General features: G+C 40.1%; 1 protein-coding gene across 3 annotated transcripts in view; it reads left to right on the top strand.

The window, feature by feature from the left end:
• The window catches only part of Mtm1 (myotubularin 1), a 92,285-nt gene that overhangs the window by 66,546 nt on the left and 8,616 nt on the right, over positions 1-17,123 (top strand). For 2 of the 3 annotated variants that reach the window (XM_048335513.1, XM_048335512.1), the window contains exons 9-13: positions 4,293-4,481; positions 9,046-9,231; positions 10,763-10,969; positions 12,521-12,613; positions 13,281-13,394. In XM_048335513.1, the coding sequence (XP_048191470.1) occupies positions 4,293-4,481; positions 9,046-9,231; positions 10,763-10,969; positions 12,521-12,613; positions 13,281-13,394 (789 nt within the window). The remainder of the gene's footprint in view (positions 1-4,292; positions 4,482-9,045; positions 9,232-10,762; positions 10,970-12,520; positions 12,614-13,280; positions 13,395-17,123) is intronic. The other variant, XM_048335514.1, reaches the window with a different exon arrangement.

The following is a 17,123-nucleotide window of genomic DNA, read 5'->3' as shown; positions in this document are numbered from 1 at the left end:
AGGGAAGGAGGGAAGGAGAGTGGAGAGGAAGGAGAAGTTTATGAGGCTGTCATCTTGGTACATTACTGAATTCGAGGCAGGAATAGATTATTGTGGATGTTATTATGCCAACCATGTCATTAAACCGGGTTCACACAGTTCCCTTTTGGTTCTTAAATATATGCACACTGCCTCATACCCTGTACTATATACATCCACTTTTTTGAGTAAAACTTGAGATATATTTTGTTCCTCTGTCAACTTTCAGGGTCTGTCATAATAAGTACGATGGGTTTTGTTTCAAGCAAGTAGATTCTTCAAAACAAAGGTTGAAGAAATTAAGATTAAATGTCACTTTGTCCTTTACTTTCAAGTCTAGACATTGTTGTCCTTAAAAGGGTACTTGAGAAGAAGAATCTTTGTATACTGTCACCCTGTATCATAACTTTAAAATTCTCTTGCTTTTTTGATTATTTATCAGCTCATCATCATGATCTATATTGTACTTAAAAGTATGTTCGTTAGCTCATTTTGTTAGAAGCAGTAATTATGAAGCTTGGCATACAAGTTCAGTCCTCTAGGGTCCTGCTTGAACATGTTTTTCTGGGGTAGAGGCATAGTCGATCACAGTCTTGCTGATACCTTGCTTACCCACAAGAGGAATCATCTAGAGGACTGTGAGTGGGTTTGTACACTTAGTATTTGTATCAAAGATGTGTGTGTGGGGGGGAATTTCATAGAATATGGGGAAGTGGAGGACATGAGACAGCTTTAGAAACAGGAATGTACCTGTAAAATCCATCCCCGGGAGGGCTCCATGCAGATGCCCCCACCTGTTTAACTTTGCGCCCAGTACCTGCATTACCTAGGTAACTGGCACACCTGGATGCAGTTACCTCCTCCTCCTCTGAGGTCACATCCAATCCACCTGGCCACACCTCCCACCTTTCCCTATGTAATCTGGCTCAACACGGTCCCTGCGCTCTTTCCTTTTCTCCCTTACTCTCTCTTGCTCTTTTCTCTCTTTTTCTCTTCTTCCTTCCCTTCTGTCTCCCCACACCTCCATCTTGTGCATTCAGGCCATCAGTTTTCCCTCCCCCCAATAAACTCCTTTCTGCCTGAACCATGTGGCGGTCTTCCATTCTGGCACACGTTACATCTGGTGAAGTGACTCAGATTGGGACAGAGTCAGGAGTGTCTGGGTCCCCTCCTCCCTCTTCTCTTCTGAGGGTTAATCCACCTCTTTGACCGCCCCTCCTCAGACCAAACTGCCAAAAGCAGGAGGAAACTCCCCTCAGACTTCTGGCCTTTACCATTGCTGGCTACGCATCCACCACACCATCTCCTCTTTAAGTCTGGTGAGTGACCCCCATCTAAGGTCCTCTGTCTGGCCACGCCAGAGGGACCCCTTATGCCTTTTTGGCCAGTCTGTTCTCATTTTGGGAATGCCAGAATCGAGCATTTGACTCTACATCCTTATGGGCCCCTTGTCTATGTCTTTGTGGACCCCCATCTACATCCTTATGGACTCTTATGTCCTCACCAGACTATTCCATAAAGTCAAAACACCTCATAGACTAGAAAATCAGTGTCAATGTCCCAACCTTTTGGCTTGTGCCCTTGAGAGTACGACAAGGGCTGGGTTCCAGGGACCCCCCCCTCTAGGTTCCCTCTCAAAGGGTTTGATCTCAAAGGGTTCTGGGTTTGATCTACTCCACAAGCCAAAGGAAAAAGCGGACAGTTTTAGAGAAAGAACTCTGACAAGTATTTGTGGTCAATCCTTAATAAGTTACAGCCCCTGCCTCATGAGACTTCTTCCACGCTTCATTCAAGAACTGGCGTCTAGGGCTGGGGATATGGCCCAGTGGCAAGAGTGCTTGCCTTGTACACATGAGGCCCTGGGTTCAATTCCCCAGCACCACATATACAGAAAATGGCCAGAAGTGGCGCTGTGGCTCAAGTGGCAGAGTGCTAGCCTTGAGCAAAAAGAAGCCAGGGACAGTGCTCAGGCCATACATATCTAGTTGTGTTATTAAAAAAAAACAAACATTAGACATCAAGTCTCTACTACTATCAATCATTTTATTGAAACTTATTTCACAAACAGAACAGTCCTCCATCTGCAGTGTACAACTTGGTAGTTTTCAGGAAATTATCTGATTAGTTACCTTTTATATGTACTTTTTCTCATATGCTACTTGTGAACTGGGAAGCCAGGCTGGAAATGGGCTTAGACTTACAAATAAATTGGAGAAAACTGATTTAGAGGAATGGCTGGAGCAGCTCCTATAGGTTTAGGGTATGTAAGCTGCACTGTGGAGACTGGAAGCTTTCTTGGCAGCCCAGAATCTTCTCTGCTTCCCTCATTTTTTTCCTCCTGCATTAGATTTAAGCAGATTGGGAAAAGATCTTTACCGGCCATACAACAGACAAAGGCCTCATATCTAAAATATATGGAGAACTAAAAAAAAATTAAATTCCTCCAAAACAAAACCACAAAGAACCAATGGCCCCCTCAACAAGTGGGCTAAAAACTTACAAAGAGACTTCTCTGATGAGGAAATGAGAATGGCCAAGAGACATATGAAAAAGTGCTCTACATCACTGGCCATAAAAGAAATGCAAATCAAAACAACATTGAGATTCCACCTCACCCCAGTAAGACTGTCCTATATCAAGAAAACTAACAATAATAAATGTTGGAGGGGATGTGGCCAAAAGGGAACCCTACTTTGTTGGTGGGAATGTAAACTGGTTCAGCCACTCTGGAAAGCTGTATGGAGATTCCTCAGAAGGCTAAACATAGAGCTCCCCTATGAGCCAGCAGCCCCACTTTTGGGCATCTACCCAAAAGACCACAAACAAGAACACACTAAAGCTACCAGCACAACAGTGTTCATCGCAGCACAATTTGTCATAGCTAAAATATGGAACCCACCCAGATGCCCCTTAGTAGACGATGGGTCAGGAAAATGTGGTACATATACACAATGCAATTTTATGCCTCTATCAGAAAGAATGACATTGCCCCATTCATAAGGAAATAGAAGGACTTGGAAAAAATTACACTAAGTGAAGTGAGCAAGACCCAAAGAAACATGGACTGTATGGTCTCCCTCATAGGGAATAATTAGCACAGGTTTAGGCTAGTCACAGCAGAGGTTCACAAGAGCCTAATAGCTATGCCCTTAAGAATGCATAAGATGATGTTAAGTGAAATGAACTCCATGTTATGGAAACGAGTGTTATATCACTGTTGTAATTACATTCAACATGCCATGTGAAACCATAGCTTCTTTTGTTGATGATTCTCTTGTGTCCCTTTCCTGTGCTTGTACCTGCACTATCCCTGTATCTTATCTGAGTACATGGACACTGTATATATTGGTATTAGAACTAGGGAAGTGAAAGGGCATATCAAAATCGAGAGACAAAGGATATAAAGACAAACAAGTCCAAAAGCAATACTTGAAAAACCATTTGGTGTAAACCAACAGAACAACTCATGGGGGGAGAGAGATGGGGGAGGGGAAGGGGGAATGAGGGAGAAGGTAACAAACAGTACAAGAAATGTACCCAAGGCCTAACGTATGAAAGTGTAACCTCGCTGTACATCACTTTGACAATAAATAAGAAAAAAGAAAGAATTCAGACTGAGATGGAAATGATCTGCATATGTGACTTAGTATTTTGAGCAACATATTGTGTCAAAGATGATTCCCTTTATCTCTTTACTTTTTTTGTGGGTTCTGGGTCTTGAATTTAGGGCCTGAGCACTGTCCCTGAACTTCTTTTGTTCAAGTTTAGCACTCTACCACTTGAGCCACAGATCCTGCTTTTTTGGTAATTTATTACTAAAGTCTCACAGACTTTCCTGCCCTGGCTGTCTTTGAATCATGATCCTCAGATCTCAGCCTCCTGAGTAGTTAAGATTACAGGCATGGGCCATCATTGCCTGGCTCTTAATTTTTGTTCAAGCTGTTTCCATATGATAATAAATCCGGTATAAGCTCCAAAATTCAAATATCAAGCGTTCTATTCCCTTTAACTACATACCTTCAGTGAGGTAAGCATTTAGTTTCTGGTAGATATTGATACTAATTAAGAAGACTGGTAAAGTAAACAGCTGTTGGGATTATTTGTAAGTACTAATAGGATTAAATGCGTGTTTCTCATCATGCATCTCATGAACTTGCACATAAGCAAGTATTTGTTTTAGGAAATCAGATTTACTTTTAGTTTTAGCTTTACTATTTTTTGTTTGAATTATTTTCTTCAAACTTGATTCCTTAAACTTTCTGAATGAACCCTAGGTGCTGTCATGGATTCATCCTGAAAACAAGACAGTCATTGTGCGCTGCAGTCAGCCTCTTGTTGGCATGAGTGGCAAGCGGAATAAGGATGATGAGAAGTACCTGGATGCAATCAGGGAGACAAACAGACAAATTTCCAAACTCACCATCTATGATGCGAGACCCAGCGTGAATGCAGTGGCCAACAAGGTGCGTATAAGATGCGATTGAAACTTAGATTTGGAGTGCAGGGTTTTGTAACTGTGTCTACCACAGTATGTCATGTGGCTTTGCATAGACAGATAGGGAAGGGTGGGTGGGTAGGTAGGTAAACCAACAGACAGACAGTTTTTGTATATGTGCCGGTGCTGGGGCTTGAACTCAGGACTTAAGGACTCATGCTATAACTTGGCTTTTTTGCTAAGGGTTGGCACTCTACTCCTTGAGCCATACCTTCACTTCTGGCTTTTTGCTGGTTAGTTAGAGATGAGTGTCATATAATAAACTGACATTTTTTGGTTAAAACTTCTTTGTATGCTGGAAGCCACTGGCTCATGCCAGTAATCCTAGCTACTCAGGAGGCTGAGATCTGAGGATGTGGTTTGAAGCCAGCCTGGGCAAAAAAGTCCCTATGAGACTCTTATCTCCAATTAGCCACCCCCCAAAGAAAACAGAAGTGGTGCTGTGGCTCAATTAATAGAGCACTAGCCTTGAGCAGACCTCAGGGACAATACCCAAGCCCTGAGTTCAAGCCCCATGACTGACTTAAAAAAAAAAAGAACCCTTTGTACAACTATTTAAAGATAAGTTTTTTTAAAGTCTTACAGACTTTTTTACTCAGACTGGATTTCAACCAGAATCTTTAGATCTCAGCCTCCTGCATAGCTAGGCTCATAGGGACGAGCCACTGGCACAAAAATCAAATTCATTTTTGAGAGAGTCTTGCTGGGTTGTCCAAACTGGTCAGTGTCAAATTTGGGGGTAAAGCAATCCTCTTACCTCAGCCTGTTGAGTGGCTGTGACCACCATCTTGTGAGTTAAAATCAATACTTAGGGAGCTAGTGTTCTTAAATAAAAGGAGATTTAATAAAAGTTCCATTAGAATCTACTCAAGAAGCTCAGGCAGGAGGGTCAGGAGTTTGCAAAATCAACCTGGGCTATATAGTAAGACCCTGTTTCAAAATTAGAAAAAAAGAAATCAAATGAAAGTAACGTTTAGGTAAATAGGCACATGGAGAACTATAGCAAATTTGAATTTTTTTATTGTATACAGAATCTTAGGCAAACATTGCAGCCTTTTCATTGTTCATTTGGCTTTTCCTGATTGCTGTCATTTTATAGAATACGAAGGTATCCTTAAGGAATTGTGGGGTGCTGCAATTATTAATTCTTACATATGTAGTAACCTTATCCAAATACTCTTTCAGCACACACATGTATACTCCTAAATATGTATTCCTATTTTTATACATCCGTTTAAGAAATGAGTACATCTGTGAGTGGGAATTTTCCAATCATATGCTTGTACATGGAAGTGTCTATTGGTGTTTCCAGAAAGCCTTGCCCTGATTATCTTTTTACCTTCTTAGGCACCATATGTCAAACATGTATGAGGTTGACGAGGGTCATGATGGCATCATGAGTAACTAGATGGTGTCATCCTCAGAAGCTGCTGCAGTGTAGAAGGCTGTTTGTCCCTGTACTGTCTTAGGCTGATAGGTGGTTTACGTGTGTGTGTGTGTGTGTGTGTGTGTGTGTGTGTGTGTGTGTGTGTGTCCTGGGGCTTAAACTCAAAGCCTGGGTGTTGTCCTTGACCTTTTTTGCTAAAAGTGCATGGTCTATCACTTGTGCCACAGTTCCACTTCTGGATTTTTGGTAGTTAATTAGAGATAAAAGTCAGACTTTGCTACTTAGGCTGGCTTCAAACCATGACCCTCAGATCTCAGTCTCCTGAGTAGCTAGGATTATAGGTGTGAACCATTGGCACCAGGCTTAAATGCTTTTATATCACTTGGAAAAATGAGCCTCTATTTCCAGGCCTCAGAAAACAAAGGAAAGTAAATACTGAGAAGAAAAAGGCTAAAACTTGAAGGACTCTGGGTTATTCTTTAAAGACCAGTCTAAGGTTCCCCTTCTCCCCAGCAGTGTCTCTGCAGCATTTAGTTGTCTATATCCATAGCAACAGGATGTCTGACTTTTTCATCACTTTACTAGGTAACTTGGCGTGTTTCTTGTTGTTGAGGAAAGCTGAAAAGACTAGAAGAAGTTAGATCTGCAAAATTTGAACTTTGGGGAACTCAGCCTATGCTTGACTAATTAATTTTTAGCCTCTCTGACTTCTATTCCCTTTGGGCTTGTTTCTCCTGTTTGAATAGTTTGAAATGTGCAACCCCAGATATGATGAGCAACATCCCATCATTTTGCATTAAATAAAGCAAACGCAAGGGTCGGTAAGATCTAGTACCAAGCTGCGCCTGTTTTGCTGGTAATGCATGGTGATGAGTTTAAATAGAACAGTATTTTTCCTTTTATCTTTTGTGCATGTTACTCTTGGTTATTTGTGAAAGGAATTCCAATGTCAAGTATCTCTTTGAAGATCACCATAATTACTTAAAAGCCACACGTGCAGAGAAGCAGGCCATCTGTCTGGAAGTGCGGAACTTGTGTCATTGCATTACAGCTTACAGATCTAGCATAATGTACACTGCCCCCTACTCCCCTGGTCCTGGGCCTGCAGTTTACAAAAGTGGCTGCCAGGCTGACAGGAGCAACTGTGGCCTTTTTCCACTAGGTGTGACAGCCAGGAAGAGGTAAGGAGGTCTCCTTGTCTGCTTACTTGTTAGTTTGTAGCTATTTAAAAACAGCTAAAGAAGCCAGATGTGTGTCTCATGCCTGTAATCCTAGGTACTCAGGAGGCTATGATCTAAAGATCTCAGTTGACTGAGATCTGAGGATCCAAGTTCAAAGTCAGCCCAGGTAGGAAAGTCTGTGAGGCTTATCTCCAATTAATCAACACAAATCCAGAAGTGGAGGTGTGATTCAAGCGGTAGAACTCTAGCCAGCCTTGAGAAAATAGCGCTAATATCTCCCAGGCTCTGAGTTGAAGCCCTAGTATCAGCATACAGGCACACAGGCACACACACGCGCGCACACACACACACACACACACACACACGCACACACACATGCAACCAGCAAAAATGGATGTTTGCTGCCTACTTAATACTGATGCTGTTTAGAATACACTGTAAAGAAATATTTGTGTTCTGAATTGTTCTTGCCTAGTCTGTAGGGATGAAGACCTCTGGCCTGCCACCTAGGTATCCAGGTTTGAAGTTCAAGTGGTAGCCTTACTTCTACTATAGTAAACTTCTGTGACTAACCCTAGACAAAATTCTAGGTTGTTTTAGCTCCTTCCAACCCTGGCTACAAGCTTATATTCCTTTTCCTTCCATTGTTAGAAAGAAAAAGAAAAGAGGCAGATTGTAGTGCTGGTATGTGTGTTGGAGGACTTCCATTTTCCTCTGTGGTTTTAGACAGGTGTTTCCCAGTCATCTTTCTGCAGACAAGGTAAAATTGGCATACAATTGCTCTTCTTCACATCTCAGAACTTCTTCATTTTTCTTAAAGGGGCCGAAGTGACCTGTGCAGTGACATTTCAAAACATTTAAGCAGAGTGCAGGCAGGTTCTTCAACAAGAGTATTGTCTCTCTTTGTCCATATGGAAAATGGGCACTCTTCCCAATACTGACAAGGTGAACCAAGGCCTGCCATAGCAAGTTAATGCTTGTACATGCTACTGGGCATGCAGATTAGTGGTAAAGCACTTTTCCATCCTTAAGACCTCAAAAAACATAGCTGTATGTACCACAGTAGGAGGCAGACATCTTGCCCTCTCTCAGAACCTGGTATTCTGCCTACCTGCCGCCTGTGGCATTCTGTCCTTGGTATTTGCCTAGCACAAAGGTGGTCATGATATAGTACAATAGGTTTGAGCTTTGAATTCAGATTAGACTTAAATACCACTCATGACTTTTGTGACTTTAAGGATGTGTTAAATATTAGCATGTTTTGATAATAATACCTCCCTTGCAGCATCACTTAAAAAATAAAATTGTATAAAGCAAAAATCATTCCTGAGAATGATTCCAGGTTAGCTACTGTAATAAAGTTTGGCTCCTTTAATCCTATGAGATCTACAGACTGAACCCTGTTTTACAGGAAAGGATGCTAGGCTTAGAGAGGTTAAGTAGCTTGCCCAGATCACATAACAGAGAGGCCAAAACAGAGTTATTGGCCCAGAGCTTTGTGACTGCAAAGCCTATTGTCTTCCTGTAACACATCATGTCCTAGGCAGTGCTGCAGAGCTTGGGTGCCTGCTACTGTCTCAATTTGGCTACCTCTCCACTCCCTGAAGAGTACTGTAATAGCTATAAAATTGATGGAGGACCTTTAAGAACCTGCTTTTTTTCCTTTCCAGATCCAGAAGAAGAGCTAGTAATTATAGAGCATTTTGAAAAGGACTTTTATCTCATGAATTCAGAATCCCATCCCAGGAAATTGCCAATCTTCTATCATTTTTTTTCTAGCTCAAAGTAGGCCTCATATTGTTGAGGCTTCATGTTGAATAGAAAGCCAAAACATGTCAATTATTTATTTAAATGAAAAGGATTTGGATTGAGATTTGGAGGACAGATATTTTTTGAGATATTTTGGTAAGTGAATGATGAAACAGAAAACCCAACTGATTGTTTGTAATCTCGTTGTTTCTTAGGCAACAGGAGGAGGCTATGAAAGTGATGACGCATATCATAATGCCGAACTTTCTTTCTTAGACATTCATAATATTCATGTCATGCGGGAATCTTTAAAAAAAGTGAAAGACATTGTTTATCCCAATATAGAGGAATCTCATTGGTTGTCCAGTTTGGAGTCTACTCACTGGTTAGAGCATATCAAGGCAAGTATATATGTATATATATGTATTTTTTTATTTCTTGATTTTATACAAGAAAATACTAACACAAAAAAAGAAAAAGATTTTAGCTGTGTGCAGGTGGCTCATGCCTCCAACCCCAACTACTCAAAAAGCTGAGATCTGAGGATTGTGGTTTGAAGATAGCCCAGGCAGCAAACTCTGTGAGACTCTTTTTATCTCCAAGAAGCTACCAAAAAGCTAGAAATGGAGTTGTAGTTCATGTGGTACAGTGCTAGCCTTGAGCAAAAGAAGCTCAAGGAAAGTGCCTAGGTGTGAGTTTAAGCCCCAGGACTGGCAAAAATAAAAGATTTCATAACATCATTCCAACTGGATTTTAGAATTTATGGAGATATATCTTTTGCTCTTGTCATCAGTAAATAGATTCAGGCAGGTTTATTTAGGAATAGCTAATTTATTATCTAACCATTACTGAATATTTTCCCCCATGGACCTAGACAGAAGTAATTTGTTTTTTGAAACAAATGTGAAACGAATTTTAAGGAATATCTTTATCCTTTTACTACCTATTTTTCTAGAGAATATATATTACTTCAGGAAATATGGTAGAGTTTTATTTTGAGATACAGAGTAGACATATGAGGAGATATTGGCAAGTTTGGTTAACTCCAGATATAAACTAGAGACACTGGTGGAAAGTCCATCTTGTTCAATGGCTCAGGTGTCTGAGGAAATTAGAAAGCAAGGGCACCTGAAAAAGATGACACATAGGACTGGGAATGTGGCTTAGTGGTAGAGTGCTTGCCTAGCATGCATGAAGCCCTGGGTTCCATTCCTCAGCACCACATACACAGAAAAAAAGCCAGGAGTGGTGCTGTGGCCGAAGTGGTAGAGTGCTAGCTTTAAGCACAAAGAAGCCAGGGACAGTGCTCAGGACTGTGCCCAGGACTGGCAAAAAAAAAAAAAAAAGAAAAAAGAAAAGATGACACAAAGAAGTTAGAATTTAGGGAATATGGATGGTGGTTTAAAAGTTCCCCATCATGTTTTGTAGTTTTGTTCCACAATCAGGGAGGTGCAAAACAGATTGGGGGGAAAAACAGCCACAGTTCTCTAACAAGAACAGGAAACATGACGATTCCTGATGCACACATGTAGCACATGTAGCACACCTGGAGATTCTTGGGCATTAGTCAAGTGATTGCCACAGAGCCAGCAGAGCAGAGATGTGGGTAGCCTTGATCTGGGCTCTCCAGATGGGATGGGACACTCGGGCTGGGTTCCCTGTATGAGCTGTAGGGGAGAATTCCTTCCTTGCCTCTGACAGCTTCTTGTGGCCACAAGCATCCCTTGGCTGGTGGCTGTTTGACTCTAACTCTGCCTCTGTGGTCATGCTATCTTTTCTTCTGTCTTTGTGGATCCTCCTCTATGTCGCGTTTCCCTCTGTTCTAGATGGTAGTTGACATTTTAAAGCAAGACTTTGTCTAGAGCTCAAGGCTGTATTTTCAAATGGAAGCAATAGTGTGGTGCTCCCTATGGATTCACTTTTCTTTGCCAGCTTGTTCTGACAGGAGCCATTCAAGTTGCCGACAAAGTTTCTTCAGGGAAGAGCTCTGTGCTTGTGCACTGCAGTGACGGATGGGACAGGACTTCTCAACTCACATCGCTGGCCATGCTGATGTTGGACAGCTTCTACAGGACTATTGAGGGCTTCGAAATACTGGTACAAAAAGAATGGATAAGTTTTGGACATAAATTTGCATCAGTAAGTAAATAATAAAGGCATGTTTAAAAATAACTATCAGGCCATTAGGCATTAAAAATGGTGAAGCAACTATTCAGTACCAAGGTGAAAAATCTGAGGAATGTTACCTACTTTGCAAATCTGCAAATATATTACTTATCAGGGGAATGAAAATTTTTTGAGTTCTGTTTGTCCATCTGCACTGTTTCCTGTTTCCTGTGACAATAATACAGAGAGTCTGCAGAGGAATGTGGAAATTCACAAAAGAAGGAAGATAGGTTGCTGATTTCCTCTGAACTAATAGAGCTATTTGGACCAAATATATTTTATAGAAATATGAGGCTTTGAAAAAATTATTATTGGGAGGGCTGGGGATATAGCCTAGTGGCAAGGGCGCTTGCCTCGTATACATGAAGCCCTGGGTTCGATTCCCCAGCACCACATATACAGAAAATGGCCAGAAGTGGCGCTGTGACTCAAGTGGCAGAGTGCAAGCCTTGAGCAAGAAGAAGCCAGGGACAGTGCTCAGGCCCTGAGTCCAAGGCCCAGGACTGGCCAAAAAAAAAAAAAAAAAAACAGAAAAAATTATTATTCTCTGGTATACATCTTTTAAAAATCAGTAAGACAACCTGCTAAAAATTCATACGTGTCTGTTGCGTATGTCTTGAATACACATTGTGTGTGTGTGTGTGTGTGTGTCTGTGTCTGTGCCTGTGCATGTGAGTGGGCATGTGTGCATATGCACGCTGGTAATTGGGCTTGAACTTAGGGATTGGGCAGTGTCTTTTAGCTTTTTCACTAAAAACTGGTACTCTGTCACTTGTGACACACCTCCACTTCTAGCTTTTTTCTGATTAGTTGGAGAAAATAGTCTCATGGACTTAACCTGCCCGGGCTCACTTCAAAATGCAATCCTCATACCGCAGTCTCCTGATCAGTTATTATTACAGGTTTGAGCCACCTACACCCCAGTTTTGAAAATGCATTTTAAAGTAGCTTCCTGGTGATTCTCACAAGGAAAATCCATAGATCACACTTTCGCAAACAGTACAATGCCACCTTTCAGCTTTCATCCAAATTTCATAAACAGTGTGAATAACATTTTCAGCTACAAAAAAATCATTGTTTACTAAATGTCTGTGACAGTTTTAGTTCTTCAGAAAAAAATTTAATTCTAATAATCATACTTTTGGGCATGATTTTAAGCCTTTACACTTTGAGACTGGTCTCTTCACAGCAGAAAAGAATTGCTTGTGCCATATTAGTACATACTGTGCGTACTGAGGGCATTTGATGTGTACCTGTCCAGGACTTAAACAAAATCCCAATTGTATGAAATATTTTACCAGTTCTATCAAAATTTTTGCCAGGTTTTATTGGTATTTTACAGATGTTTCTATATTTGATTTCCATTATTATGGAAACCATTTATTCATACTTTCATAACAACATGTAATGTTAACTGTCTGAGGAACTTAGATTGCCAATTGCATGTGATATTTTGTAGATTATATACTTCCTTGGTTTTTTACCCGTGAATTGAAACTAATCATCTTGATTGATTCCTTGCAGAGAATAGGTCATGGTGATAAAAACCATGCCGACGCTGACCGATCTCCCATTTTTCTCCAGTTTATTGACTGTGTATGGCAGATGTTGAAACAGGTAAGAAATACATAAGATGAGAGTACACTCAATGTTTAATTTAAATATTTTGGGGACAAGGGAGTGGCTTTAGTAGTAAGGTATCTGTTTAGCAAGAGGAGGCTCTGATGTTGAACCCCAGTATCATCAAAGGAAAAAAAGCATATATACTATCTGGAATTTGCCTCCAACATAATACTGGACAGAGATAGATATGAAGCAAAATTGGCTATAAATAATTGGTGCGTCCAAGTGACGGGTACATAAGGATTCATTTTTTAAGATTTCTATTAATGACTAGAATTTACCCCTAGTGGGAGATCAGTGGACCTGACAATTCTAAGTTGTCTTTTATATGTATTATGTATTCTACACGGCTTTTGTATGTAGGCAAGTCTGCTAACCCTTACTAGCCTAACTAATTAAGGTATCCTGTATAACCTAAAAAATGAGCCCCTTGACCACTTTTTCCTCTTCAGTCCATGGCTTGACACTTAGTTAAATACTTTATTCCTATGTAAAGTGCCACGAAGGAGCCTTAGGGTATATGACTGTAGCTGTAATCTGCTGGCCTGGCCAGAGCACTAAAATGTATCAGCATTTAGTCGCTCTTACCATGCATCTTTTCATTTCTGCAAAAGATTTGTTTCCATTTTTAATGCATTGTTTGCTTATTTGTTTGGTCTAGTTCCCTACGGCTTTTGAATTTAATGAACGATTCTTGGTTACAATTTTGGATCATCTGTATAGTTGCCGATTTGGTACTTTCTTATTCAATTGTGAGTCTGCTCGGGAAAGGCAGGTGCGTCAAAATGCTAATATTTTTGGTTCAGTCAGAGGAATATGCTCTTGGGGGGGGGTGATACAAAAAAGGCTCAATACCTCTGTGCCTCAGATCACATAAAATAATATTTATTAAAATGGAAAAAGTGAATATTATAGTTTGTAAGGCACTGGCATTACCCTTGAGTACTGGAAATGACTTTAGACATAGGTCATTTCTCCCTCCCAGAAATCCCTGTAAATGCAGTACAGAGAAGTTTTTAGAATAGGCAAAAGGAGAAATGAGATAGAGCAGCAGAAAATGGAAATAGAAAATGAAAAGCCAGAAGGTAAATGGTAAGTAACTTTGTTTGAGCAAGTCAAATCTCAAACCAAACAGGTATCTAGGATGAAGCAGGAAGAACATAAATCTTGGAGGTCTGTTTAGAATAAGCTCTGGATCCTCCCAGCCCTCTCTGGAGCTAAGGACTCTGGTAGAGCTTTCTTTCTGAGAGAGGGTAAATGGAGAAATGCTACTCTGTGACAGACAGCTCCAGCTGTCTTCCCTAGCTCACTCCCAGTGTTCAGACCCAGATTCTTACCATTACAGACAGGTACGAGCACAAAGAACTATCTCTCTGCAGATGAGCTAGGGAGAATAAAGCACCTTCGTAAATTGCTAGTGGGGGTGGAAGTAGTTTGGTAGCTCCTCAAACAGAAAAATACAGACTTATCATATGACTCAGAAATTTCACTCCTAAATATATATCCAAAAGAACTGTAAATAAGGGTTTAAACACAAATTTGTACATGATTCACAGTCAACAAAATAATAGAAACAATCCAAATGTCTCTGAAATCAGTAAGCAAATGTGACATAGCCATATGATGGACTACTATTTAGCCACCAAAAGGAAGTACTGACATATTAATAGTGTAGGTGAACCTTCAAATCATTATCCTAATAAATGAAGCCAGACACAAAAATCCACATATTGTTCACTTCCATTTATATAAAATGTCTGCAACAGATGATCTATAGGGACAGAAAGCATACTGGCACCTAGAGCTGGAGGCAGATGAGAAGAGTGCCCACTTTCTATTTGTAGTAGTGGAAAAATATACACACCTGATATTGCATGACACATTACAGTCAAATCACAGGCACACACCAAATGTGGTGGCATCTGCCTATAATTGCAGATACTCAGAAAGCAGAGACCGAAGGATTGTAAGTATGAGGCCAGTGTAAGCTATAATATCAAGACTCTTGTCTTAGAACTAATTCAGACATGTTAAAATGGAATATAAAATTACATTCAGGCTACGTTTATAAGGTGTCTATAGAACATAAATGAGTTTTGTGTTCCAAGTTAGATTCCACTCCCAATATATTTTATTGGGTATATGCAGTCACTCTAAAATCTGAAAAAAATTCCGTATCTAGAACACATCTGATGCCAAACATTTTGGTGTAGAGATGGCCAACATGCACAAAAGCTTTGGATTTGGGGGTTGTATTAAGGAGTTACTAGTCAATGGAGTGCTGCATTTAGAATTGTAAAGGAAAATGCTTCCACCTAGCTGTCTGTAACTGCTGAAGTGCCAACTAAGTATGAAGGGTGATCAGAGATTGTCCAGAATGATTTACCTCCTACCTCTGGAAGTGTCTAAAGCATGCACTTCAAGCAAACAAAAAAGAATTCAACATAGTTTTTGCAGCAAGAGTTTCATCACAGAATAAGGAAATCAAGAGACCCTAGCTAGGTGCCGGGCACCAGGCACTGGAGCAAGTATTGCAGGCTGGAGACCTCAGAAGGTAAAAGTGGGGCACATCAGATGCAAGAGTGTCCTCAGAGACATTTGTCACATTGAGCTTGCAGTTGAGTTAGCAAGTGCCAGAAAAGTAAACAAACTAGGCAGACAGTTGTGAAATCAAGGGAAAAGAAAAAAAAAAGTGTGCAGGAAATAACAGCTCCGTTGCCAGTAGCATTTGCTTAATCATAGGAATCTTATCTGATGAGTACTGAGCTAATCAGAACTATGCTGTATATTGCAAATATGTGGGAGGCAAAATGCTGAGAGTATACTTGGCATCAGTGGCTACTCAGGAGGCTGAAATCTGAGGATCACAGTTCAAAGCCAGCCCAGGCAGAAAAGTCCATAAGACTCTTATCTCTAATTGAAAACACCAAAAAGCAGGAAGTAGGCTTGTGGCTCAAGTAGTAAAGCACTAATCTTGAGCACAAAAGCTCAGAGACAGTGCCTAGGTCCTAAATTCAAGCCTCGGGATCAGCACACAGAAACACACACACACACGCAAACACACACACGCAAACACACACAAGCTGTGTGTCAGTAGGTAATGCCTACAATTATATAAGTTGTACTCATCATCATTCAGAGCGATAGAGAAAAGTACCAAATAAATCACTGAACAATAGCCAAGATGTAAAATCAGCTTTAAATGCCTATGATTCTGCCTTTTAAGAAAGGACATCCTGCCATTTGAAGCAACATGGATAGATGTGGAAGACATTATGTTAAGTTACATAAGCCATACACATGCACTTACATTTCATCTTACGTATGAGTAGATGTAAACAGAGGTTTAAGCTCTAATAACACAGAGTACAAAGATACTTACCAGGAGCTGGGGAGGGAGAAAAAAGAAGCCGTAATGGTCAAAAATTACAGTTATGAGTAAGTACTAGAGACTTAATGTACCACATGTTAACTGAAGTTAATGCATTATGTACTTGACATTTATTAAAAGGATAGATCTCAAATGTTCTCACTGTACAGAAGAAGGCAACCGTGAGGTAGCTTATTAGCTCGGTTTCGTTGATTGTTTCACAGTGTATATATTTTTTAAAAAGTTCTGTGTTGGCCTAGTATGGTAAGCACCAATAGTCCCATCTACTCAGGAGGCCGAGGAAGAGCAATCACTTGAGTCCAGGAGTTCGAGACCAGTCTGGGCAGTGTAGTGAGACCCTATCTCAAAAAAAAATAGTTTAAATAAAATTTATAAAAATTTAAAAATCAACTATTAAAATCATGTTTTATATCTTACATAGATATAATTGTCAATTATGCCTTGATAAAACTGGACAAAATCAAACAACTTGTTTTAGGGAAAAGAAGAGACTGCTTTTTTCATAAGTGTCTAAAGATTTGATTTTTAAAACTATATGTATGTGTCAAATAAAATGGCATGCAAATAAATATAATACAATACAGATTTGGCCATCAGAAAAGATACGAATGAAGTTTTAGGTGGAATCAAAGAAAAAAAATGAACTGTCATTATTCACATTAGCAAAGTAGCATTGCTTTTTAGTTTTCAGCTTTACCTTATAACTGTTTCTTTACTGCGTTCATTACTAGGAAGGATTTCAAATCTCACCTTTGGTCATCTTAATTATGTGTTTCTCATTTCCAAGCTTTAGTTTGTCTCTCCTTCTTGGTAAAAGCATGGATATTTTCATGAGCTCATGGACACCAGCTAACAACTGAGGACTTGACTGTCAGCAGTTATCTAAACATGTGCAAATATCTGGATGTTGATATTATGTACATTAAACATCTGGATGATTGATTAAAATAACTTGATGTCCAAATGCCTGTTATCAAGTATTATGCAGTATAAGATTTCGTTTGTGGTAACAAATGTAACCATTTTTAAAAGTCAGTGGAATCCTGTGATAATTTTCACTGGATTGAAAAGTACCCATCTGTTCATAAATGTTTTGCCTAGGTAGGAATAGTC

Source organism: Perognathus longimembris, chromosome 28, assembly GCF_023159225.1.
Source record: "Perognathus longimembris pacificus isolate PPM17 chromosome 28, ASM2315922v1, whole genome shotgun sequence".
NCBI lineage: Eukaryota > Metazoa > Chordata > Mammalia > Rodentia > Heteromyidae > Perognathus > Perognathus longimembris.
Note: the sequence above shows the minus strand (reverse complement) of the source record. Positions and strands in the feature narration are given on the sequence as shown.